At 41.1% G+C, this 26698-nt stretch overlaps 1 protein-coding gene across 1 annotated transcript in view; it reads left to right on the top strand.

The window, feature by feature from the left end:
• Positions 1 to 23772, top strand: part of LOC143164736 (transcription factor SOX-3-like) — a 30461-nt gene extending 6689 nt beyond the window's left edge. The window contains exon 2 of the mRNA XM_076347661.1: positions 23695 to 23772. Within this exon, the coding sequence (XP_076203776.1) occupies positions 23695 to 23732 (38 nt within the window). The 3' untranslated portion in view covers positions 23733 to 23772. The remainder of the gene's footprint in view (positions 1 to 23694) is intronic.
• The last annotated feature ends 2926 nt before the right edge of the window (positions 23773 to 26698 follow it).

Below are 26698 nucleotides of genomic sequence, written 5' to 3'. Positions count from 1 at the left end.
TCTGTCATTTATCTCTTCTGGGGCTTCTGATTGAGACTTCTGGCCTTGGTGAGCTTTTTTTCTTTGTCTCCGTGAAGAATATTATGCATCTTTTCTATACAGGCCATAGGAAATAGTATAGCAGTGATTGCACCAAGCCTTCAGGATTTCCCCTTTGTACTAGACTCAGCTTATTCATTTCATGCATCATCATTCACAGCTTGCTGTGCTGATTTCAAAAATTCTATACATCTACTTGACACAAAGGGGAGAGACAGAACATAGTGGTGGACGTGCCTTAGGTGCATGTAACGACTGTTCTTGAATACCATTTGCAAGGGAAGAAATCTTGAAAGTCAATGGGAACTTTGCCCATTCAGAGTTCAGGATAAGGCACTTGGCATTGATTTCATTTTCATTGTACTGTGCTGCCTAGTCAGAAAAGCTTCTCTTCCACGAAGTTAAGAAAAGATATTGTAATCCAAATCATTCTTTTCCTTTTTTTTTTCCCTCCTTTCTTTTTTTTTCCCTTTAAGATTCACTGGGCAGTTTTCTTTTTACAGACTGTAAACAGCAAATGTCATAGTAGGAATTCCTTTTAAAAAGTAAGTTACACTTTTATTATTGAGCAAAAAGTTCCTTTCTTTTAAACTTTAGTCTGTTAAACAGGTGAACATTTGTGAAACAGGTGTGAATTTTTTATGAGCATACCAGAGCTGGGATAGTAACTAAATTAATTGTTATGCCCCTAAAGTAAAAGGAAGTAAAGGAGCTGAATATACAAACTGTCAAACATACGCATCAAGGTAATTCTGTGTAGTTTTCCAGGCATTCAGCAGGTCCGCGTGGGTTGCTGCAGTAAGGATTAGCCCTGTCTGTGTTCTCTCAGGGAATGTCCTAAGAACAGCTGAAGTTTTTCTGGCTTGGCTGATCTTGTGCAGAGCATGCAATGTTATAACAGAAGGGTTTTTTAAACTATTCTCAAAGTAAGGAGACTAACTTCTTGAAAGTATTTTGCTTTCTTTTCCAATAACTCTTCTGCTCCTTCTCTCAATAGATTTCAGTCTGTACTTGTGTCAAAGGGGAATAATTCTAGCCAAAAACAAGATGTTTTAATTTGAAAGGCCTGTGTAAGCAGGTACTAATAAGTTTGGATTAATCATTAAAGGAAATAAGGATTCTTTTGTTGTTTTTTGTTTAGACAGCAGTAAACCAAAAAGATTATTTAAGAATTTAGACTGTGGTGGCATTAAAAGATCTCCTGCTGGAGATTCTCGAGTAGGAAATACGATTGTTTTGGCCTCTAGCCTGTCCATCTGTGTGCTGGAGTTACTTTGTTATTTGGTGACTGACAGGCCAATTAATGATAGGAGGAGACTTGTGAGCTACATGGAGAAGTATGGCACTGCCAAAATCTGACAGGTCGTTTGGATTTCCTGTTACATGAAACTTCTCCCACAATCATTTTCTCTTCAATTATTCAAGAAAGGACTAGAATTTAGGCCAGCCTAAGCAGATTTCAATAGCACTGAACAAGCATTAGATGAGATTTTGCGGTCCTATGTCTGATTCCTGTGCTCTGGTTCTGCTTGGCTCCATCTCTCCTCGATCCTGCCAAGATTCAGAAACTGGATTTGAACATAGCCTCCACATCTAGGGGAGTACTGACCATGCGGTCCTACTCTTTTTCGGACAAATGCATTTTCACTGGGCTGTCAGAATGTCAGTTCAGGATACTGCTCTGATACACACAATCTTGAGAAAGTTTATTTCTACTTACACTGTGGTTTCATCATGGGAAAATCCCTCTTTTCCTAACAGAACCACTGATCTCTAGTTTTCACTGAATTGTAGTTCCAAACAGCTTCACACCAGAAACTTGTTGGTAGCCCCTAGCCAGTTGCTGACAAGATACGAAGATATTGCTGACATCATGATATTGCAAGAGTTGGGTGCTGAGCACCTCTGTACCTGGCTCAGTATAGGGCTTCAAGAGGAGGAAGGGGGACTAATGGAAAATACTGCCCAGGAGTGGTGCTGGGAAGGCACTGGCAGACATTTGGTGCTTGATCTGCTTCATCTTCAGTGCAAAGTAGGTAGATGAGTAGCAAATGTCCTTTTGTCTGTATTCCCTTGCGGGCAAGCCAGGCTGGGTTGAAAACATTGCTAAGTGAAGCTGGAGTTTCTGTGTCTGGATGGAAGCCAGAAGAAGGACAACTTGATGCTGAAGTAAGGGTGTATTAACTTTCTCTGAAAGTGCTTTGTGGTTATAGCACTAGATTGTCTGCTTTGGTTTGTGACAAGGAAATAGGTGAATGTGGTCCTTGAATGAGAAGCAGTCCATAGGGTAACCTCCTTGGTGAGTGTCAAAACTGTGATGGCTGAGATTGTTACCAACCCATGAGAGAATTTCCTGAACAATTCCTAATAAGAACCACTGTCAGTTGTAGGTTTTAAGATTTCTACCTTGGCTTGCCCATAGAAGCACTGGGGAGAGAAGCAGCAAGTGGAACAGAGCTTCATCATCAGGGAGATAAAAAAGTCATAAGAAAATCAGGGTTATAAGCATAGGGCTAAGCAGCTCAGGTGGGAGGGAGAGGATTTGGGTTTACCTTGCCTACTTCATGAGAAACAAGAACGCTTCCAAAAGGGGAGCAGGTGACTTTAATAAATTGCATCACAAATTTTGTTGCAAAAATAACCCTTAAGCACTTTTTATTTTAACATGCTTTAGACTGCGAGCTTTTCAGAGGAATAGGACTTGTTTTCCCCAACTTCTAAAGCACTAGGAGTGATTTTGATGATCACCCTCATTCATATATCTCAGCAGGTTTAATCACCGTTTGCGCCTGTCTTAATTCCAGCTCCAAAGACTGGCAGCCCAAAGGGAAGTGTGGGAAAGCAAATAGTAACCCACAGCATGGGAGGTAAGTGAAAGCTGTGGCTCTGTGAAACGCATTGTTCCAGCTAAACTGAGACCCTTTCCTTTTCTTTGAAGCCTTATAAGGCAGTGTTCGTGATCTGCAGTGGTGCATGTGGAAGGGAGGACTAGAGACAGAGTGCCAATTTAAAAGTAGGCTTTTATGATTTAATCACAAATATCATTCTCTTGCTGCAGACATGAGAAGTACGCATATAGAAAATGGCATTGTGACAAATAGTACCAAGAGGGTTTTTTTCTGAGTCCATTTAGTGAAGGCTGGGCAGGGAGGTTAGATGTAAAAAAGGAGAATGATACAACTAATGGAGATGGAAGGGGAAGGCCCAAAGATAATGGGATGAAAGGAGTTTATCACCTTGAAACATGTATGTTTCACTTCCAAGGATTATTTAAAACTGTGAAGAAAACAATGCAATGTTATTTTGTATTTAAAATACATCTGTATTTTCTATATCTCATAGTTACTTTTTCAGTATGCACGTGACCAGAATCTAGCTTATCCTTACCTTGAAGTGTGAATACAACAGAAAAATCAGTTGTAACTAATGAATGAACAGAAACAATAGAGATCTACTGGCATTTGTCCCTAAAATCTCTGTGTGAAGGGGAGGACAGGGAAGCTTTGGGAGGGAGCTAGCCCAGATCTGCTGAATTTCGATGAGGATTTCTCTAGTTTGTCTCCCATTCTGGTTGGCTGCATTATTATTTATTTCATCACTCAAATTGTGGTAGGTGCTGCTTGCCTTACAGTATGAATAACAAGCTGTTGGGCTCAGTAGAGTTCACTTATGCAGTAGGCAAGAGTAATTCTCTCCTCTGCAGGAACTGCTGGGCAAAATTTAATAGTCTCGGCTGTGCCCCAGGGGGTTAGGGTAAAGGATCATAATGGTCCCTTCTGACCTTAAAATATATAAGTATATAACAATATCTAAGTATATACTAGGATTGTATCCTGGCCACAGTACAGTCAATGGATTCCCCCTACAGCATCTTCTCTGACAAGCTGCAGTCTAAAAGCTTAAGAAAGACACAGCATGGAGCAGCATGACCGCAACAGATGATGTGAGAGAATAGGTAAACTACTAAAAGAAGGTCCTGTGGTTACTTGGATGTGTCATATGGCATACATATATGAACATATACCCTTTGGCACAGGAAGTATCAGTAGATTATGCATAAATGCACGTGTTCATGTACATTCCCTTGTATCCCTGCAATAACTTTTGCTAAACTATAGGACATAAAAATTACTTAAATAACTGTTGGATCAAGTAATACAGAAAACAAATGTATACTATCAGGTCCCCATGTTATCCCACAAATGGTGCTGCCATATTCCCACTTCTTTATTTGATAGCATCATTCATATTCATTGTTAAACTTAACCTGAAGAGGGACATTAGTAATAGTTCTCTGGGAAAATTTGACTAATCATAAACTGAAAATAGCAACTTTTTCACCTGAAACATTTGTCTGAGCACATTCTCATTCCCTTGGTCCAGTGAAGTGCATCATCTTCAGATTGGAATGTTTGTCAGTAGTATCAGCTGTTAAATGTTTCACAACATTTCTATTTCAGTGGCCTTAAGTACCTTCAACATTTGCAGGCTTCTGAGGTAAGAGGGAAAGGGAAGATAATACCTAGCTAGTGCTAATGATTCTGATGGCTGAATACCAAAGAACTAGTTAGGATTGCATTGTTGAGGTGTCTTTAGAGCCAATAGGCTAGGAAACTATTTTTATCAAATCAGAGATCCTTGGGGTCTGTGGATTTATGTCCTCGCTGGCAGGTAGAGAAGGTGGCAGATTTCACAATCCAATAATGATTTGTCATTTGCCTTTAAGGAATCTCTCAAATGTCATGGCTGTGACAGAGGCACTGTACAGACGTACAGGAAGAGTATGTGCTTTCAATTAAAGAAAACTAAATCAGGTAAAGGGAAGGTGACCAGGATGTTGATGCAGTCTTCCCACATGTCAGTACCTGGGATGTAGCATGCATGTCTGCGCCACATTGTCAGTCACACAGAGCAGTTGGAGAAGTTTGAAGCTGCAGCTAAAAAAATTACTTTGGGGCAAGAGGTCTAGAAGACATTCTCAGGAGAGATATAAAGAGGTGGATATATGTGGGACTATGTGATGACTAGTGAAGGGAGTAAGAAGTCTGCATAACAGCTGAAGGATGCAAAAAGAAAAACTAGTTCTGCTGGGTGGTGCCCTGTGACACAACCAGGAAAAATGGGTTAGATTTAAGCAGGATTTTATCAAAGGAATGCCAGGAAAATGAAAGTCAGACGTACAAGTTTTGCTCCAGGAGAATGTTTCAGATGTTAAAGCAGGACTGGATAAAATAACTGTGAACTGCAGAGAAGAATCTTGTGTTGGAAGAAGGGGAGATCAGTGTTTCATGGCTGTTCTCTGCATGTAATTTCTGAGTCACCACTGGCAGTTAACATAGGCTGGTCAGTTTGACCTGTGTTTCCAGTAAGTTTCTCTGTATTGTTCTCCTGCGTGAACTTGGGCTTTGTCTGAGCTCCAGCACTTGGTCATTTGTAAAAGAATTTATTTGCTCTGATTGAAACATATGTGATCAGGTGCATTCCTGAATGTCGTGGAAGCCTGGGAGTGCTATACTGGGACAGAACTTGTGGTTTGATAATAATTCCTAATTTTGGGGTTGTTTTCCCTGTTAGATCGCAAAGCACTTTGCAAAGGAAATCAGTGCAACTCAGTTACGTTAGGAAAATGGTCCAGGGACACCCAGTAAAACAGTGGCAGAGCCAGTAGTCATCCCTTGTCTCAGATTGATGCTCTGCCCACTGTTTGGAAGAGAAGTTTCAGAACTGGGCTTATTATTGTCCTGTCTGCAGCATTTCCTTATATTGATGATGGCTCCAGAAGAGCTCCAGCAGCCCTAAGAGGGACTTGCTCCCAATTTTCTCCTTACACCTCTGCTAAGTGTAACTGGCCTTGGAGAGGGAAGTGTATATATACCAGCTCTTCAGCCACTGCATACTAGCTTAAACTAATTGTGTTTTCAGATACACTGGACTACTTATGATAGAGGGCTGGTATTCTTGGTGTGTCATATGGGCTTTGTCACCCTGGTGGAGGGAGAGTGAACAGTCATGTAGTTGTTTCCTATTTTTCCCCAGTGTGAACTGCCAGAGCTTATCTAGGGACAGCCAAACTAGTAGTGTGTGAGGATGGCTCAGCCACTCAGCACTGTCTGAGCCTTCTTGGAGGCTTTGTGTGACAGCTTTGGAGATCTGAAGGATCTGCACACCCACTCTGGTGCTGACAAGGCCCTGTGTGTGTTTGCAATTTGCAGGAGGTGCTTCATGCTACAAGCTAGGTGGAACTTCAGAAACCAGCCATACAAATTCACTCAAGTATTTTTAAATTAAAGATACCCTTCCTCCTCCCAATAAACAACTACACTTAAATGTCGGGCTTAATTTCACTAAAAATATAATCTCTTGAAGCATGTATCATGCTTTTCATTAAACACAAAAAGCATTTTATGTGTTTTGCAGTAAAGTATCCAGATGAATCCTAAAGAGAAGGAAAGATAATGGGAATTAAGGTCTATCAGTGTTCCCTTGCAAAATTTCTAAATTGTGGGGATTTGATGTAAGTTTATTTTGTTTCAAATCAATTCTGTGGAAGGGTAACTGGTAGCTGAGTTTGCTGCTGGTTTGATGCATCCGTTGAATCTACTAGCAGCTGCAAAATTCCAGGAGCTTGGCCTTTTCATGATTCAGTGACCATGTAATTGGCCATGGGATTTATTCAGCCTTTTCATTCTATGTGACCCTTCCGTACTGCATCCTACCAAAATGTCCCAGTTAAATTCTGTGGCTTTAATGTTGTGCATTCTGAATGAACAGATCACAATTTAGAATCCATTTTCCTTGCATATACAACCAGATAAAATATCATAATAATGGCTGCCTGCTTGCTTGCATCATCGTTAAAGCCTAAAGTATACAACCTGACTTTAAAACATAGTGAACTGGTCCTTTGTGAGCAAAGGGCATTGGATTTGTTGTCTGTGTCTGCTTTGGATACTGCCTGGAGTGAACTGACATCAGGTATTTCTGCAAGCCAGTTACTAAATGGATCATCAGGAATGGACACAAGCACATGCAGAGGGATAAACAGCCAAGCACATACTCAGCCACCATCCTGCAAAAGTCTTAAAATACAGTGACTTAATGATTTAGCAACGCTATTTGAGCAGTTTCAAACATAACTACTCTTGGGAGCCGGCTCCCTTGTCTTTATCCGCCCTCTGGCTGGGAGCTCTGGGTGTGGGAGGAATGCAGGATTGGGTGCTAATCTCTTCATCTCATCTCTGCTGTGTTTTGAGTTGCTAACTGGAGTGGTGATGTGCCTGGAAAAGGTTGGCTGGGGGAGGTCAGCTACTGCACTGGTGGGAATGGAGGTGGAATATATATGGGGAATATAGTTTTTGTATTGTGGTCCAGATTCTTTATTCTAAAACCATGTACTATAATTGAAATTACATACTTTCACATGCATGATGTACATCTTTAGTAAGACAGCTTTATGTAAGCAATGGGTCACAACTGGGAGTCTACCCAGAGGTTATCATCTGTGTGAGAGTTGTTGCTTCTAGCACTAATGGTCAAGATTTCCATCTCTGCTATATGCTTTAGTGTGGAATAACTAGTTTTACAAAGGTGTGGCTGAAATAAAAATTTACTTTAGGTTTCACTTCCAAGGCCTACAGTGTGACAGGATTACAACTGCAATATCATCCAGGAGAACTCTGCAAAACCACCAAAAGTTCCTTTTACATGTGAGAATTAAAGTTGTTGTAGGTTGTTTCAGGAAAGAAGGGGGAAAAGAGTGCCTTAAAATGCTGCTGTTATTAAAAATATAAATAGAAAAAAGTCTTATGAAGTGAGGTTTCCTTTCTTAAACTAAGTCTGTTTTTTTTCCAGAGCAGTAAAGCTCATCCTATACCAGTTGTTGCTGACTTAATTTGGAGGAGGTGAAAAGTGATTATGCCAGTTACTCAGCTAAAGAAGCATTATCAGTGTCCCGGTGAGCAATGACTGCTGTGTGGTACATGAATGGAGAGTGGTGTGGAAGAGCTTTGCTCAGGTTTCTGGTAGAAGAACAGTTCAACAGGACTGTAAGTACTCTGGCAGCCAACAGGACTGTCAGAGAAAGTATTATGATGGTGTTTGCCACATGTTACTCCTTCGAGTTTATCGTATTTGCAGCCAGTGTTAGTGGATCCAAAATCTTTGTTGAAAAGAGCACTTTTAACCCTTCAGGATCAGCCTGAAACCTCCACGATCAATTGCTCACAACTGCTTGGCAGGTCTGCTGTCTTTCATGCTTTCTTCCTCTCTGAGTGAGACAGCTATCCATCCACCATGTGATGGTGAGCACTTCTGGTGTGCTAGATTACTTGAGAAAATTAAAATATTGCAAAGTGTGCCATATAGAAAGGCTTGTTTGAGTCCAAGGCTTTCCAAGTGCTGCTACACAGCACCACACCTCCTTCCTTGTTTTCTGATCCCATGGGCTAGAAAAAGAAGGTCAATGATCCATCAACCAAGTGGAGAATTGGAAAAACCTAAAAATGGGAGACGGTTAGCGGTAGCTGTAAGGGAAAAAGAAACAGTGCAAGGCTAATAGTGCTGTGGAAATCTTAAGTCAAAGGTGACTCTGAGCACATTGCTTTTAAGTGACTCTTTTCTAACACTTCTTCAATTCTGTAATAGTTGCTGGTCAGCCTGGTTCACCGTACAGCATTGAAAAGCACAGTTGCAGTATGAAGTAGGCTCGTAAGAGAACTCATGAGTTTGCTATTTTTCACCCTTAGATGGATTTTCAACATTTCAGAGTTAAAATGGCAGATCACACAAGGTGATAGCAAATGCACAATGCCCTAATTATCACTGGGTTAACCTCAGGGATGCCAGAGTGCCCCATCAGTTGCAGTAAACGAGTGAGCCATCGAGGGACTGGAAGCTGTCAGATGGCATCCTGCATCTGCATTCATATCTGAAGAGGCTTTGGTTTCCCACATCACATTCCACCCAGGAATGACCTCAAATCACTGTGCAGACTTCAGTGATTTCAGCCACAAGTACCTGTACTCCTGGTGCCCAGGATCCTAGCAGTCTTACAACATCCCTGGATAATGATAAGAGATCCCTAGAGATTAGAAATATGTAGCTTTTGTGTAGGCTTACAGATGATAAAGCCAAAATGTTAGAGCCTGAATGCATAAAGAGAGGGTGTGTTCATGCACAGAAGATAACTCAGTTTAAGATTATGCCTTTAGCTGAAGTAGTACAGCTTTTGATAAACTGCATTTTATTAATCTTCTTTAATAGATTAAAAAATCTGTTTTTTTCTACCAAAGATAGTAACTTAACTTTTTTTCTCTTTCTACAGGTGTTAAGTATCTTTTTTTCACCCTTGAGAGCTGGGCAACTGATTGAGGCATCCCTGAACTGATTTATGTAATTTAAAAGTTCATCTTCAAAAATCTTTACCTTGAACCACAGGGCTAAATTAGAGCAGTTATTTATTAGCTTCCAGACTCAGCACCCAGACCATCTTTTCTCTTTATTTCCAAGCTGAATATTTTTTTTCTCTAGCTTTCTGGGTATCTGGTGGATGCCAAACATTTTCACACCCATCTTCTATTATCTTGCCCCAAAGATAAAACCCATGTTCTCTTAGGCTCTAAACCTTCTCTGGTAAATTCCTCTCTTCCTTCTGGGAAAAAGAGATGTGCTTTCCAAGCCCACTGTGGCAGGTGTAAAAGTAATGAAATTAAAATACTGTGAGTTTTTTTTGACATATCAGAAAAGACACAATTGCGTGATGGGGACCTACATTTATGTTGGAGAATACAACCAGTGGCTAACTTATTAGACACCAGCCACTGATATACACTATAGTCTTAAGTGTTAGAGAAGGTGTTAGGAATGATGCTGTAAAATAAATAAAACCCATTTGGCTTAGAAAAAGCATTAAAGTCAGGTTTTTATTTTTTTTCTTCTTTACATCCTCTAAACAAAGACACTTCTGTGGAAAGTGAATTTTAAGTATTGTAATGAAAAATATGAAGGCATTATTATGCTGTGACAATTTAAGTGATGAATAATTGCAATTAATTTAACAAATATTGACTATATGCGATGACTCTTTGTGATGCCAAGCAATAGATCAAACTTATAACCCTCATTGGTATCTACCAAGCTCAGCCTCAGTGCAGTTAGGGTCATACACGCATTGGGAACACCCTCTTCAACAGCTTGGCACATGCTGAACAATTCAGCTGCCTTTCCTGCTCCTCTGCCTGAGATTACCTGTTGCCTAAAGCTGAACTGCAGCAGGGATGTGCTCCTGAACTGCTGCAATTCACAGGTTGGTTTATCAGCATAAACCACTGTTAGTCCTGCTTTATTGTTCATAGCTCAAAATACTTACGTAGCATTTGAAGGGAGCATCTCTGTAACTTCCACTGCTGAATGCAGTGGGAATTGTGCATCAGAGCCCTCAGGGATTTACAGCACCTTTTCCAGTCCCTAAATGAACAGCACAGAATGTAACTTTTTAGAACTCGCAGCAGCAAAGAGCATGTGAATATTAGTGCCTTGTGCTGAAATAATTGAGAAGAGTTGGGTGCAGATATGATTTATTCGATACCTGACTTTGAACTGATCTGCACAGTACAGTGCAGCCAATTCCCACTGGTTGCTGCAAAGACATGAGAACATGAAATTGTCATCTTGTGTGCCACTGGACACAACCTTGGTACTGTTAAACTGTAAGGCTTGTACAGTGCTTTTCAAGGAATACTGTGGAGGCAGTTAGTTTTGTAATTCCAATTTTAAGGCTAGGAAACTTGGGCCAGAGGAGCCCAAGGTGCTTCTGAAAATTCTTGCAGACAGTGAAGACCAGCAGGATTGATGCCTTGTCCCCCCCATCCAGGTCACTAGTGCAGCCCCCCTGGGCAGTCACAGCAGCGAGCTTTTCCACCTTGTGGCTTCTGTGTTTGGTGCGCTAGTGAGGGCCACGGAGGAAGGTGCTAAAGTCTCATCCTTGTATGTAGAAGTGCAAATAAGGCTTAGTCACGATCTGGACGTAAATGTTTCAGCTCAGAAGGATTTACAGGCAGGATCTGAATGAATGGAGGCCAGCCGCATGTTGATGGCTGTTTAAGTGAAGGGATTGACAAGGGGATCCATAGCTGCAGGCAGTGGACCAGCTTACCACTCCCAGCTGTCCACCCCACCCACATTGCCCAGGCAGCTCAGCAGCTCATGGATGGGTTGCTGCGCTGCTGTACTCGGTAGAGTGGCATTTCAGAGGGAAATGGACTGATTTTAGCTTGCCTTAAAATGTGCGATGCTTGAGCTCAGCAGCTGCCTGGCTTGTGGCTGTGCTGCGGTGTGCTGGGGTAGCTTTAGCTGCCCCACACTCTGCCATCCCCGTTTCCCAGCCAGTGCCCTGAGCATAGCGAGGTTTGCACCAGCAAACAGGCAGTACCATTCCAGGGACTAATAAGCAAGCAGATCATTAATGCTGTTCTAGCAACGTTGCCTGCCATGCAGAAATGTGTTTGGGAAAACTCAGAGGTATTGAGAATGATTTCACATGAATTTCACGTATATAAGCAGCCCTGGTTGAACAATTCCAGCAGGAGTCAAGGCTTCCCCCAAGCCCACGGACTGGAGACCCAATCATCCACTGTTCTCCCCTGCTGACTAGGCATAGGGGACACTGCCAGCCCGGGCGAGGTGTCAAACCTGTGACGTCTGAGTGTGATAAACCCATTATTGAGCCCTAAAGCAATCTTCTTATGTACTTGGTGTTACTGTTATCTGTGATGATCAGAAGATGGGGGAGGGGGGACACCCTGATCTGTGAAGTCCCCATGAAAGGTGCTTGCCAGGGAGGAGGTGGAGGCCCATCTCCGTCTGGCTGCTGGGAGGTGACTGCATTCCTCTGCTCTCTTCCACCCAGGGGTGGAGCAGGGTCGGAAGCAGCGTGTTTGCTTTCATCTGTCCTGATGATAAGCAGACAATATCCAGGTAACCCTGAAACATCTCTCCCCTGGCCCTTCTCCTCTGGAAAGGAGACATTAATATTAATCCTCTACCCAGGATTAATGAAGATGTGACTGGATATATAGAAAAAAAGATGCTGAGGGTTGGTTAGGGCTGATGAGGGCTCATTAGCTTTGTCCTGAGCTACATCAGAAGAGACCTCTTATGATAGCCTAGACTTTAGCAAAGTACTGCTCGGCAACAGCTCTCCACACTGGCCTCACCTGCACTTCCTTGCAGAGGGGACAGTGTCTTAACATAGTGATGCCTCCTGTTGTACTATAATTAAAAAAAAAAAAATTCACAGAGGCACAAGAACAAAACCAAACCTCTCAAAAATGATGTGATTGCCAAAATTGGTCAAGGCATGAGATTGATACAAGCAGTAAAAAATACGAAGGAGCAAGATTTCTAAAAGCGATGTGAAGAAGGATTATAGGATTTTCTAGAAGCAAAGGCCCATAACTATGGTTATAGGGTGGCACTTTGCTAGATAGGTGAGCAAAGGACTCGGTGTGTTGCATATAATATTAAAGGTACAAAAGAGCTTCTTTTTAAGATTAACTGAAAATCTTAACCTGGAAAAATGTGGGATAGACTTTTTGGTAGGTGTGGTTGTCCAGACTGATACACAGCAGTATGTGTAGGATTTTTCCTGGGAGGGTAATTACAAGTTCTTTTAGCCATTTCTAGAGGATCAGTTGTTACATCTGCTATGCAAGTGACATTTGCCCCCCGCCCCACACCCGTTTATGCCTTAGTTTCCTGATCTTTGTCATTCTAACTTTTATAAAGTGTTTATGGGTTGAAAGCACTGTGTAGGTGATAGGCATTACTTTAGCAGAGATATAAGTTACTGAGCACAATCAAGAGCTGCAGATCTAGCCCATTGCTTTTAGCAGCTATTTTGCCTCTGTGCAGGTTTACTTCCAGTCAGATATCGGCACTTTTAGCTCCCAATTAGATTTTTAAATTGACCCTTCATTAAGGTGACAGGAGGTGATAGAGACACATTTCATTGTAATGAATATAAATTAGGGGTATATTCTGCACCTCCCATTGTTCTGAATGTTTGGCTGGAGACAGCCTTTTCCAGGGGCTTGGAAAATAACTTCTTTGAGAGGTTAGATTTTCAAAGGATTTGTAATCATACTTAAAATCTCTCTTCTCCCAGTCATACATATAAAAACATATGTCTGTTTAGAGAGTAACAATTGGGACTGCTTGGACAGGGGCATATGGGAAAGACAGAAATACTTTGTAGAGGATTTAGCAAAGCTACCATTGCGGTATTTGTAACAGCTAATTTTTCATGGTGACTTTGGGCAGAGTTTTCACCTGTCTCTGCCAAGGATAAAGATTTTCCTCTGAGTTTGGACGCACATACTGAATTAGTATTTTTGCAAATGAAGGGCACTTTATTATTTCTTTTTTCCTAGGTGATAGTAAAATCTATTGAAAAAAGTTTGTTTGGTTGGTTGGTTTTTTGGTCCTGTGCAGAGGTGTGTGTAAATTGACCCAAAATATACTACGGCTACTTAACTTGGAGATCATTGCACATATTGGGTGGTATGAGTCCAAGCATGAAGGAATGATATCCTCCTGCCAAACACCCTCAAGTGCTGGGCTGGCATTTTGTTAATTATATATGCTATTTTATTGACTTAATGTTCATGCCATGGCAGTGCTCGGCAGTAGGGCTCAGAGGCCTTGGGGTACAGTTTCATGCTAAGTCTGAGCTGCAGCCAAAGGTGCTGCCTTCTGCTTTGTGCCAGGGCTAATGTTCTTATGGTCACCTGGATCAAGGAGCTGATGCTGCTGTAAACTAATGTTTTTCTTCCAGAATGATTTTTCAGCTGGATTAACTCTTGCAAGTTACCAGTGCAAGAGGAGAGTGGTTGTGAGCAAGGAATGTTGTGTGAACTGTTTTAGTGTAGCACAGATTTATGAAATCATGTCTGTAGGTGTGGGTGGGGAGGTTGTGATGCTCTGTGCTTCAAGATGCAATGTAATAGTCAGAATTGTGTGTTTAAGGGATTTGGTTAAAAATATATCAATGTGTGTGTTTGGCCAGTTTTTCAAGATAAGCAAAAGAGTATCTTTTATTCAGCTATTTATTGTTTGTGCTTTTTTCTGTTGCTTCGGAATATGAGTACTCTTACCAGTAAAGGTAGGCGTATGCATAAGGCTTTTCACGATGGGGGCTAAGTATAGTCCTTGCTGCAAACAGGTCTGTTTTGGCTATGTGAGTCGACATCATTATTCTTCTTTATCAGAACGTTAAAGCATGCTTTTTTTAGCAGACTCCTCTGTTTTCAAAGTCTCTTGGGTTTTAAATAACTTTTAAAGAAATAACTTCTATTTTTTTATTTTTCAAGTCTTTCTTTTTGCCACAGTAAAATACACTTCCTTTTTCCCTCAGATGAAATGTTTCCTTTCCCCCTGTTAAACACATTGAAAAACAGACTTGTATTCATTGCTGCTGTATTCAAAACAGCAAGGTTTTAAATTTTTCACCGAAAACAACATTAATGCATGCTGGCAATATAGGACTCTGCTCTTGTAGTTGTTTTCATTCAACTGTATGTACTTTTATGCAAAAGTATGTGCTGATTCCCATACGCAGTCCCAAGAAAATATGGTGATGGGCAGCTCTTAATTATTGTGTGAGCTGAAAATTCTGTTCCTTCTTTTCTCTTCCAAAGATTGTAGGTAATGGCTGCAATCTCTAAAGGAGGAGAAAGGCCTGAGAGGGTATGTGTCAGAGACCAGGGGAGAGGAGCAGCAAAAATCTGCCTGTTGCATAGTGCTTTTCCTCAATAGCCGAGAGCACTTTACAAACAATAGGTAAGGAGAGCTGTGGGCACCTCGACTGGCCAGAGCCTGGGGCAGGAATAGCACTTGAGTACCTTAGTCTCAGACAGTGGCCCAATACTTATATAATGCAGGAGACCCATGTTCTTTTTCTTTTCTTCTTTTTTTGTTTTAAACTTTCTTGTGTGTCTTACTGTCTAACCTGTTTACTGTTCAAGAACACACTGTCTTTTGGTGTAACAATTTCCTCTCATTTCCTGGAAATAATGAATAATATTAGTTGAGTGAGTTCTTAACAGTCCCACTTTGTAGCTTTAAAATGTCTCTCTCATCTGTCCTTCTGAGCATGCCAGCGTCTATTGTGTTGGACATTTTCACTGTGCTATTTGATTTTTGCAAACTGTTTTTTAAAGAAAGTTTAAGGAGTTTATTTTAGAGTCCTTCAGTTGCTGCCAACCACCAGAGTGGAGGGTACCTTCAGTACCTCTCCAGATAAGTAAATTGACAAAGCACATTTCCCTCAGCGCGTGATGTACACGGCTGATTTGGGCTCTTTATATCTAGGTTTGCTCTGAATGATCAGAAAATATCAGAAGGGGGACACCTGAATGTAATTTCTCTGCTGCAATTAACTCAGCTTGCTGTCTGATCATTTCAAAATCATCAAACAGATTTTCTTCAGAATTTTTTGAAGATGAACTTTTTTTTCTGCAAACCACATCATGAGAAATATCAGCCTGCAGAGGTTAGATAAGTCACCAAAGCTAGTTGTAAGAATAAAGGTAAGTAATTTCAGACTTCACAGTATTATTACCGAGGTACTTTAACAGAGCATTTGACTGCAATGACAGAAAATTTATTTGAAAGCCAGTTAAATCTTGAAATATTTTAAGAGTTCTTCCCAAAGTGACAGTGCTGTGATAGTATTTTTCTAGATGAAGTGGGGAAGTTATGAAGTTCCTTTAGCAAAGTCAAACTGATCTGTCACTCTGTTTCCTGGTTTTTGCTCAGTGTAGTGATAATATTCTAGCTGGGAAGTTTTTCTGAAGCACACCATATTGCATCAAAGGGTGTCTTAAGGCAACAGCACTTTGTAGGCTACTTATTAATGGCTGGTTTAGGGTTAAAAGTAGCCAGGTTCTGAAAATGGTGTGTTACTGATCATTTTAGAACTGTAATCTGTGTAATTCCAGATGAATTTATTATTGGTTGGGAGAAAACTAACTGGAAATGAGACATCGTCTTGCACATGTTTAGCTCTGGTAATTTATTTTATGAAATGAGAGACTTGTGAGGTTGCATTATCAGCTTCATGGATTCCATATTGTGTCATTTATTGATTAGGTGCCATTGCTAATTTGTCATTTTTTTCATAATTTTGTCCTAAAGCGTTACCGTTAGCCAAATTTGTCAACTGGACTCATGTGACCAGACATGCTGTCAGTTCAGACATTTAGAAACAGAGTTGATGCACAGAATAAAGGTGTAATAATTGTTAGAATACACATTGCATTTTTCCACAGGGGAGAAAAGAAGTCTTACTGAAACATATCTGAGCCATTTTGAAAACCTGCTTTTTAAATGACAATCACATATTACCAAGACCATATAAAGGATACAACTCAAAATCTATTTCTGGACCAAGGATCATTTCTAAGTACTTGAACCCCTTACCTCTTTATTCTGTGTTATATGGGAAATAGTGTATGTGCGGAGGTGAGAACTGTCAAAAAGTTGCTGTTTATGTTCCTGTCACCAAGGTTCATTTGGTGATACTACTGTGATTCCAGCAACGGAAGTTATCCTGGAACAGTCATGCTTTCATATAGCCTGTTTCCTGAAAAAACTAATTCCCAGAGAATGAACTACCTCTAAACCTTGCTTGCTTTTCATCCTCAGCTTTGTAATGTGTGTCACCACCACTACCATCTTTTTTGTGCTGAGGTCCCTTGGAGGGGCTGCTGAGCTTGTTGAGCGCTCTAGCAGTGCAACACAAGTAGATAATTACTGAGATGGAAGGTTTCTTCCACAAACATCAATAGAAGGTTCAACTGAAGGCTTTTAGAAAATTTTCTCTACTTTGTACCCAGAGCAATGCTGGTCTTTAACAACCAACACAGAAATACTGCAATGAGAGGAGGCTTGGAGAGCTTTAGCAGAGCTCAATCTCCTGCCACTTGCAGAAGATGTGAAGGTCTGCATGCTGCCTACTCGTATTGCCCAAGAGTTGTCCTTGATTTCTGTCTACTCACTTGCCAGGGGATCTTTTATTCAGAGATACCACATCCCAGGAGCTGATGAATTCTGGCAGGGGACCGGCACAATTTATCAAATTCTGCCTCTGCTGTAAAAATTTCTTCCATGGAGGCAGCAATGTCAAATGGCTGCCACTGCTTCTTCACACTTGATAACACCTGTGGACACTTACATACGTTGACAGCTGAACTAATGGTTTTCACCTAGCTTCCTCCCTTCTACTTGTTATTACTGAGCACACTGCAAATGGGAGGCATCAGCATCTTATTTGGCAGAGCCGGTTAGAAAGCTGCATTTGGTGCTTGAGAAAACCCCTTGTTGACTTTCCTAACAAACAGCCATTTTGTACAAGACACATTTATTTACATGGCTGATCTTGGATGAATGTTGTATCTATTACAGTGAATAACATTGGAGACATGTCATCATGTAATATTACCCCGTACAGAGTTTCTCACAATTTCTCTTGAGAATCTGCTTGAACAACATGTACAGAGTAAGAAGGAGTACAAATTAGGACCTCTCTTGGGTACAAAGAACAAGACTACATTGCGTAGCTGGAGCTGTGCTGATAACTTTACAGTTGGTTAACAACTAATGGCTTCATGGATCTGAACTGTAGCAAATCTAAGAAAAAGTCTTTCCCTGGGAATATTGCTGCAGCAAACTTTCCTTCGTTGAATGAGAAATAGCAATTTGGGATGGGGGATAAATAGAAGTTCTCAGTTGTTCAACGTCTTAGTCCAGTGTAATGAACTCTGCTGCCTCTGAGGGGTAGTGTTGTGGTGTAGGGTTGACAGACATATCCTCACTTGTTGCTGCTTTTTCTCTCCATCCCACCTGAGTGCGCTCTGGGGGTGTTTCACAGTGTCTGCTACTGTTTGATTCTAATAATAAAAATCCAAAGATTTGTAGGCATTTAGCCTACAGTGATTTCAAGGTCTCTGTGACAGCAAATATGGACTGTGACCCACGGGAAAATCCCACTGTACTCTTGCAGAAATAGTCAGCATGCTAATAAAATATTCTAGAGAGCAAATAGGTCCTGCTGAGGGCTATAGGGAAAGCTGCTGACTCTTAGAGAGCATCCATGTAAAAACTTTCCTTAGTGGAGGATACTGAATCTGAGTTGTGACAGCAGAAAAATCTGCAGAGAAGGGACCAGATAAACCATGCAGAGGCTTGACTGCAGGAGGAAGCTGACAAAACAGATTCTTCTTTTAGAAGAATTGCATGAGTAGATTCACTATTCCAAAGTGGATTCAAGCCAGAACAGAAAAGAAGTGTTCACACTGTTATCCCAGAAGTGGTGCTGGAATAATTATTGCACATTTAGTTCCTAGTCATTCCAAAACAACATCCCCATGGCCATTTCTTAACAAGTCGCAAGAAAACTGTGTTTCCTGAGGTTGGATTCAGAATTAGGCTCTAGGCAGACCTCCTGCTCCAGGCTGAGCTGTGCCAGGGACTCCCGCACAAACATCTTTCAGTCTAATAACCTGGCTGGATTGAAGGCTGTGTGTTTCTAGGGCTCATTGGGGCTGGAGTAGAAGTGCCCATACAACCTCCTGCTGGCAGCAGCAGGGCAGGTGTCAGCTACCAGTACAGAGCTATACAGCTGTTACATAGCTAGCAATATATAACTAGTTGTGAGTGGGCTGGAGGCAAGAACCTCTTCCAGTGGTTTGCGTGGAGCTGAGACAGGACACATGTTCAGTCCTTATGTACTCGGCTTCTGCCATGCCTATGTAATTGGCTTCTGCCTGGTAGCATCACCTACGGGTGTTGTTCCTCCCCTCCCTGATAGTTCATTGTTAACTTGCATAACTCCAGCTTCTAAGGATGGCTAGGAAGCTGACATAGTGAATAGATCATTACCTGTAATAATCAGCAATTTAGAAATTTGCCTCTGTGGAAAGTGTTTGGCAGCCTTATTTGTTATGGAAAAAAGACAATGTGATAATTTCTGTAATTGGAAATTTATCTCTTTCAGGGTGCGGGCACTTTTACACTGACATCACCATAATATAATTCTCATAGCATCTTTTTAATTTGTTATGGTTTTAATTGCTGTTTAGATGAAACATTGCAGAGCAGAAAAATCAAGTTCAGATTTTTTTTCCCCTTTCGTTTTATTTTTTAGACTAGTGACAGTAAAATGCAAATAGAAAATACTGAACGAATAGGAAACTTTGAAGTAAACATGCTGAGATGATGTGGAACTTAATGCAAGGCAGCAAACAGTCAACAGTAAGAAATGATTATGTAAGGACTATTAAATCTTAATTTAGTATTCGTACAGCTCCATTGGCAAACAATTTTTTTGGTATCTAATTGGACAGTGTTCTGTGACTGTGAGGCAAAAATGATGATCCAAACTCACACCTTTTCTGATAAATGGAGATATCATTAGCAATATGAAGTAGGTGATCACGACTTCTCTCTTTTTCATAAATTACACTAAATAACCATAATGCTGCAATTTAGCGGTCCAAAGTTCATCCTATTCAGCAGGCTATCCATAGTCAACAGTTTAAAGAAAGGGGACCTGCTGAGAAAATGGTGGTCTAATCAGATGCCATAAAATCTGGCTGATCAGATGAGTCCCATTTTCTTTTTTTGTAAGGAGATCCTAATGAAGCAGTGCATTGAGGGGATTCACAACTTTTGTTCCTCCATTTGATTATTCAGCTTGGCTGCACCAAGTTCTAAACTAAGCAAGTGGAGTCTAATCCTCTGGGCTGTTTGCATACATGCTGTGTTTTACAGGAGACTTATTAAATCCCACTTTGCCAGCTACCAAATTGTGTACGTCTTATCTTCAGTCCAAATGATCAAAACACTAAAAGATGCATCAAATCAAATCCAGTCATCAAATAGGAATCTACTATTATTGTCCACTCTCTGCTTGCTGGCTAATTTACCAAGCATAGCAAAAATGAAAAGTACTTCATGCTGCATGCTTCATGAGTATCTAAACTGGTGCAAAGCAGATGGGATTCTGTATGCATGTTTAGCCAAAGGTTAAACTTGCAGACTTTGGGGCTGTTCTTAGTTATAACTAAATATTGTCGTGTCATTTGAAGCAATAAAAGTCTAGTAGTACACCCATTTCTGTCCAGTTGTGGGCATGGCGGTTTTGATTTGGCTACTTAAAATAGGCATACTCTTTCTTCAGAAAAAGATTTGGTACACTTACTTTTACTTACACTTGCACTTAAGTGGGACAGTGTTTGTTTCCCTCCAGTTGAGTTTTCAGTTTTCGCTTCCCTTTAATCACTGTCTTATAATTCTCAATATCTTCACATCTTCCTCTTTGTGCTGCCCGCTGGGACTGCTGCACACAGCTGGGCATTGCTCCCTCACATAAAATGTCTAGATGACAGCAGCCTGATAGAAAGCTCATTGAAGTCAATATTGTTTAAGTATGAGCCTGTTAGGCCTGCCTTTGTAAAGCGATGAGCTCCTGCACTCCCTTAGTAATGGGAACTGAAGCATCTAGCCCCTACTTACTATCTCAGTGAATCAGCAAATGGGAAAATTGCTGAAAGAAACCTCCCAAGATCACAAACGATTTGGTTCCTCATCCTCTTTTCAGAGCATTGCAGCAAGGAGCAGTGACGCTTTCACAGAACTGTTCGTCAAAAGTGATGAACACAAACAAGTAGTTATTTTGTTCTGTAAATGGTGAAAATGGTGCACCAATGTAAGTAGCCAAATATGCTTATGGGAGGTATCACCTATACTGAGTGTTTTTCTCTGATTACAGATGCAGTGGGTTCCCTTTGCAGCCATAGAAATGAAGGGAAGTCTGCTCTCACGCTGCAGGAACCCTAACTCTAGCACTGTGCTAAACAAAAAAGATAGCATGCTGCCATGCTGTCTTGTGCTCCAAATAAATCCTCACAGTGATGATAATTGTCTAACAAAAGTTGAAGCAGCTATTTTAGTTTTGGATTTTTTTCATGTTCCTATTATGGCAGCAAGTGCCTTGATTTGGTTTCTCCCATCAAGCAAATTTCTCTCTGTGTGGGAATATTATGGAAGTCTTCCATTGGAGACTCCAGAACAAAATCTCCCCATGCTTATTGCTGCCTCCTGACACCTTTAAGTACTTTTGCATATATGCACATTAATTCACACTGAGCTCATTTCAAAACTGAGCTCACTGTATCGGACATTAGCATGTCCTTCACAGGAGCACAGTAGTCAATTTTTTTCATTTTCTTCAGTATTTCATTTCAAGCTCGGTAAGTAGTTTCTGTTAGTGCTTTCACCCTGTAACATGTCTTGCTTTGATTTTCTGCATTGATTATTAGGAAGTCAAAATTCTTGTGGTGAGTTTGGCCTCTTTAACCACTGTTCTAATGACTTTCATCAGAGTCCTTTCCATATCCTCCCATGTAAGCAGTTGACCCCCTACCTTTTATCACCCTCTGTAAGTTCAATTTATCCCAATTATCTGCTTTTGTCTTTCAGACAAGCCCTTGGGTATGCAATGCCCTCTCCATGCCAAGCTGTAGAACCATCTCTGTGGTTACCTTCCTTATAGCCACTTGTCCTAGACTGATGGCTCTAAAATTGCTAGCAGAAAATGGTCTGAGAGAGAAACAATAGGGATCGCTGATGTTTATCTTCCTCATTTATGTCTTGGTTTTCAATCCATCCAGTCTCAAACCACCTGACTCTGTAGGTATGTGCTTGTGTTTTAGGGAAACCTACCCACATATCTCTGGCTTTAATTAGGATTCAAATGTGTGTGTCGCTCTCTAGGTTCAGCTGTGCTGGTATGAGATGCTACCAGGTGTTTATAACTTTCCCGAGGTTACCACTGCTCAGATTCAGCAGCAAAGCTGCTTACAAGAGCACTTCCAGGTTAGCTTTAGGTTAAGCAAACCTGAATCTGTTTAAACTGTTCAAGTTAACCTGGCTTGTTCTGACTGTAAAAGCTTTGGAAGCAAACGTGTGAGTAGTGCTGCTAGGGCTGAGGAGGTGATGACCTTTGGCAGATGGTGTTGCAGAGATGCCTGGGGGCAGAATGATGAGCAGTAACCTTTTTCATATATTTGTCTGTAGAGTGCTTGTTTGCCTCATTTTACTAGTGTGATTTCCTATGTGGATGTGATTATACCAGAACAAGAATACCTTTTTTTTTTTTCCCCTTTTCCAGTGTAGTTTGCCACTGCTACATAAGTGAGTGTATCCGCACTACATAAATCAGTATAATTTGAATGGCAAAATTCTACTTTTAAAATTCCCTCTGCGAAAGAAACCAGAGATTATTAGACTTTTGAGATAGAAGCTATTTTCTACTCTGTATACTGACTAGATCAGTAAACTTTCTGAAGGCTATAGATATTGATAAAAATAATTAATAATGTTGGCTAATCAACTCTCTACCTATGCAGGATAAGACTATCTTCAACTATAAATATCCTTAAGAAGCACTTACGAGTTAGGCTGTGTGTATATGACAGAAAGAGAAAATCTTACTTCTCTAATTTTCAGTAGTGTGATTTTTTTGGGGGGAGGGGAGGGGAGGAAAGTGAAAGGGAAATTATCAACAACTGTATTCTGAGGGCAAAAGAGAGCTTTGATCTGTACTGTTAATTTTTTAGATCTCTAACATACCCGGGATTTGTTAGCTCACACAGAATTTGGTTGAAATGTGCTCAGCAAAGTACTTTGTGTGTGTCTGATTTCCAAAACCCTCTGAGATTGGTGGCCTGCTAATCCCAGTAACACCACCCCTTCACCAGTGCCGAGTGTTTTGGAAGAATCACATCCTTTGCGACCCTTTTTCATTTCAAAAAATCATGAAATGGACTATTTGCAAGCAACTGAGTTGCTGCTCTTTCTCCTCTCTGTGGTATACTCACAGAAAGGTAATGTTCAGAGGTAATTTTAGCTGTATTTCTTTGCAATACTTGCAGTCACCTTAAATAGTTTCAAATACCAGGATATCATAGATTGTTTTGTCAGTGATCAGGATCTCTAGGGTACAGAGATTTGTCAGCCATTTGATTTATTTTAGTCAAATGCAGCTGTTTAATGATATTAAAATATTCCTAAGTTTTATCAAGTGAGACTGCACATGCTGTGATGGAAAAGCCTGTATCATCCTCTGTTTGTTCAACACTGCTCCCCTTGAATAAATAAAATATCCTAACAGTTTCCAGTGTCAGATGAACTGCTGATTAATGACTTTCAGTCTCTAGTTACACTGGAGAGTGCTAGATTGTCTGATTTCACTCCCACTTACTTCTTTTGCTTTATGCATGTTCAGCTCTTTAACATATGTATGCTGGATATATAATTTGGAACAAACCAAACACAGAGCTGTGAGAGGTACATCGGGGGTTCCCCAGCCAAACTGCTGATCACCTGGAAGCTAAAGATAATGTGAATCTGTCACAGTGCTAGCTGTCAGTGTTAAATATTCCCCAGGCTTCCAATTCCCCTTTTGTCAGACCCAAAGTGTTTTAAACTAAGAAGCTGAACTGATGTGTAATTGCCTGCCTGTAGTACATGGTAACCTAACAAGTCATTGGGAGTCATCGTGATTTTTAATTTTTTTTTTTTCCTTTTTCTTTTTAGGTCAGGTGCTACTGTGCTGCTTGAGCATCCAAACATAAATAGGAAAGTTTGTGAGACTGCTTTAAAGACCTCTATTGTGGGTTCTACTGTTGACAAGTTGGAAAGAACAGCTGAAGCATTAAGAGTATACTTTCAAGGTAAAATGTTTACCCTCCTCCGATGTTATATACTCGGGTTTTTTTCTTATTAAAAAAAAAACAAACGAGAAAACACAGACACATGTTCAGACTTCTGTAGGTTTAGACTGATGTTTTACTTGAAATAACACTTTATTGATGTTTAGGATTCCCCAATTTCCAAGGAAGAAAAGCTGATTATCTTCGGAGGCAGTCTTATACAGAACAGCAGACCCCCACCAGCCTTCCGCTCCAGACTGGATCAATGCAGAGAAGTGCTCTTTGATGGACTTCAGGCCCTGTGATCTCCCAGCCCTGGGGGTTTAAAGGATGAGCATATCAATCCAGGACCGCTGAACTGCATTTCCATTGCATGAGGGCTCCTCCTCCTGGCTTTGTCCGGACAAACTCGGCTCCTCCTACTTTTGTCACTATTCTTTCATGCTTTGTTTAGCAAACACAAAAAAAGCTTTGTTTGTTGCTGGGTCTTTTTTAAGCTTTGCATAAAACAGTTTAAAGTGCCGTAATGCTGTGTACCTGTGATCACCTTCAGGGTCAAAATCAGTTTACAACAGATTAACCTATTTATCTTTTTTTCCTCCCTGTCTTATAATTTGCACAAATACAGATTGTTGTTCTGATGAGCATAGTCTTCCTACCTTATTCTGAATTCTGACTTTGCAAGAATTGCTAACTCAGTGGATTTCCCTGGGAACAGTCTTCTAGAAGACAGCACATGTGTGCCTGCCTTTCTTTACTGCTGTTGTCCTGCTGTGTTTCAGCATACTGAGCAAGAAGAAAACTGGCCACATGTAATTTGTAGAAGTTTTGGTAACACTGGTGCAATTATTTTGCTTGCCCTAATAGTTGGCGTTAAAAATGTGTATGTTTAGGTTTAAATTTTTATTTCAGCTGTAAAGCTTATTACAACTACGGTGTTATAGACCCTCTATTTATTTCTGGTATCATCTCCCTCTAAAACAAACACTCCCCCCCTACTTTGTCATATTTCCCCTTCTGCCCACTGCTTTGGGGTAGATAACACCTAAGTCTTGAAGTGAGAATGCTCATCAAGTATTGTGCGTCTTTAATAGTGAAAACGGATGAAATAACTCGCCCAGTAGTATAATAGATTCTTCATTATCTGCATTCTTTAAAACTATTGCCCATGCAAAAGGTCTGAGTCCACGGGAGAATAAATTTGTAGTTATTAGTATTAAACTGGAAATAGCAATACAGGCAATGTTGTTCACACCTCTCCCCCAAACCAGTGTGTGCACGCACCTTAAAAATCCATTAATTGAATGGCTCCCCAAAATGCCAAGGAAGTGTAGCCCTAAGGGAAGGGCATTGTCTGGTGCTGCCTTGCCATATCACACCCAAAGTCACCAGAGATGCTCGTGAAAGTCACATTAGATGAAATGGTGGCATAATCTATCACCTTGGGAGACTTTGGCATTTGTGCAGATGATGACTACCTACTGGGCTTCTTTCTGAAGTATTCATAGGTTTCCCATGGGTGAGTCTTCAAAATCTTAATGTAATTGAGCATATCACAGCTGGAGTCCTCATACGCTGAACTCATACCACTCTTTTTCCAGTTTCCAGAAAGAAAGTTGCCTCCCGTACTCCAGAAACCCCCTATGTACTTCCTTTACTACAAAGGGCAGAAGAACTACAGCTCTGTGCTGCTCTTTTAATATTCTTGGATTATGTTTTGCTGAAGGACACTGATCCTAAAGCATTGCAACATCCCGGTAGCAAGGACTAAAAACTAGTGGTCTGAAGAGATGGCCTTGGAAACTTTTGCCAAGAGCCATCTCTGCTGAATATGCCAGTCAAGAGCTGGGGTGGATGCCACAGATCCATCTCAGCCAAGCCTCAGGCTACAGCCAGGCACAGAAAGAGCTCTTGTAGCCCTCGTGGATGGGCTGATTCTAACGGACTCACTGTAGCACTTGACTATTATTGATCCCTGTGCGTGTTTGTCTGTCCTATTTCCCAGAGCTGTACGAGCGTAAAGGAAACATTCTGAAGTGGGTCAGTCCTTATTTCTTAGACTGAGTGAGAGAAGCCCCTCTGAGCTCAGACGGCTCCCTGGTGATCAGAACTCCTGCCCCGGGCATTGTCAGAGGGCTCAGGTACAGTTTAAACTCTCAGCCCTGCGGTAATGGGAGGTGCTGATCCTTATACCCCTCTCTCCTGCTTACAGCTCTGCAGTCCTGTTATTTACTGACCCAGTGGGGGCTGCTTTTGGTAGAAAGTAATGTGCCAAAAGATAGTAGTTTTCTCTCAGTTTAGTGAACTGATCTGGTTTCTAAACATGGGCATTATAACAAGCACAGATGATGGGGAGTGACTGTGTGACAGATAATAGGAACAGGGACGTTGGGATTACAGTACCAGTAGGTCTGTAGATTGGCTCAGCCATCTTCTGTGACTGTCTTTGCATAATCACACTTCTCTGAAGTGTGAAGAGAGTGGGAGAATTGGTGAAACAAATAAAGAGCCAGCAAGTAATTAACTAGATCGGTTTTCTGCCTCCTCTATGTCACCCATTTGCAGCATGATGTTTTGGCTGACCTTATGTTAAATCTAATTTGGCAGGGCTGAGGTTGTATTAAGTCAAGACATCCCTCTGCTGCATACTTTAAGGAGAGGTGTTTAGAGGTTAAGGTGGGGAAGCGTGGGACTGGGATAGGACCGTATGCAGCCTTGTGCTCCTTTTGAACTCCTTGCTGCTACAGATGCCTACAACCATGGCAGCAAATTTCCCCTTTCCATCTGCCATAAGAGGTGTCCCATTCAATTGGGCCTGGGTCTGACCAGGATGACCTATGCATTCCTGACCTCCCGACCATTCAGCGAGGCCACACATCCTGAAAACT

Source organism: Aptenodytes patagonicus, chromosome 9 (genome assembly GCF_965638725.1).
Source record: "Aptenodytes patagonicus chromosome 9, bAptPat1.pri.cur, whole genome shotgun sequence".
NCBI classification, from domain to species: domain Eukaryota; kingdom Metazoa; phylum Chordata; class Aves; order Sphenisciformes; family Spheniscidae; genus Aptenodytes; species Aptenodytes patagonicus.
This window is presented reverse-complemented; position numbering and strand designations above follow the sequence as displayed.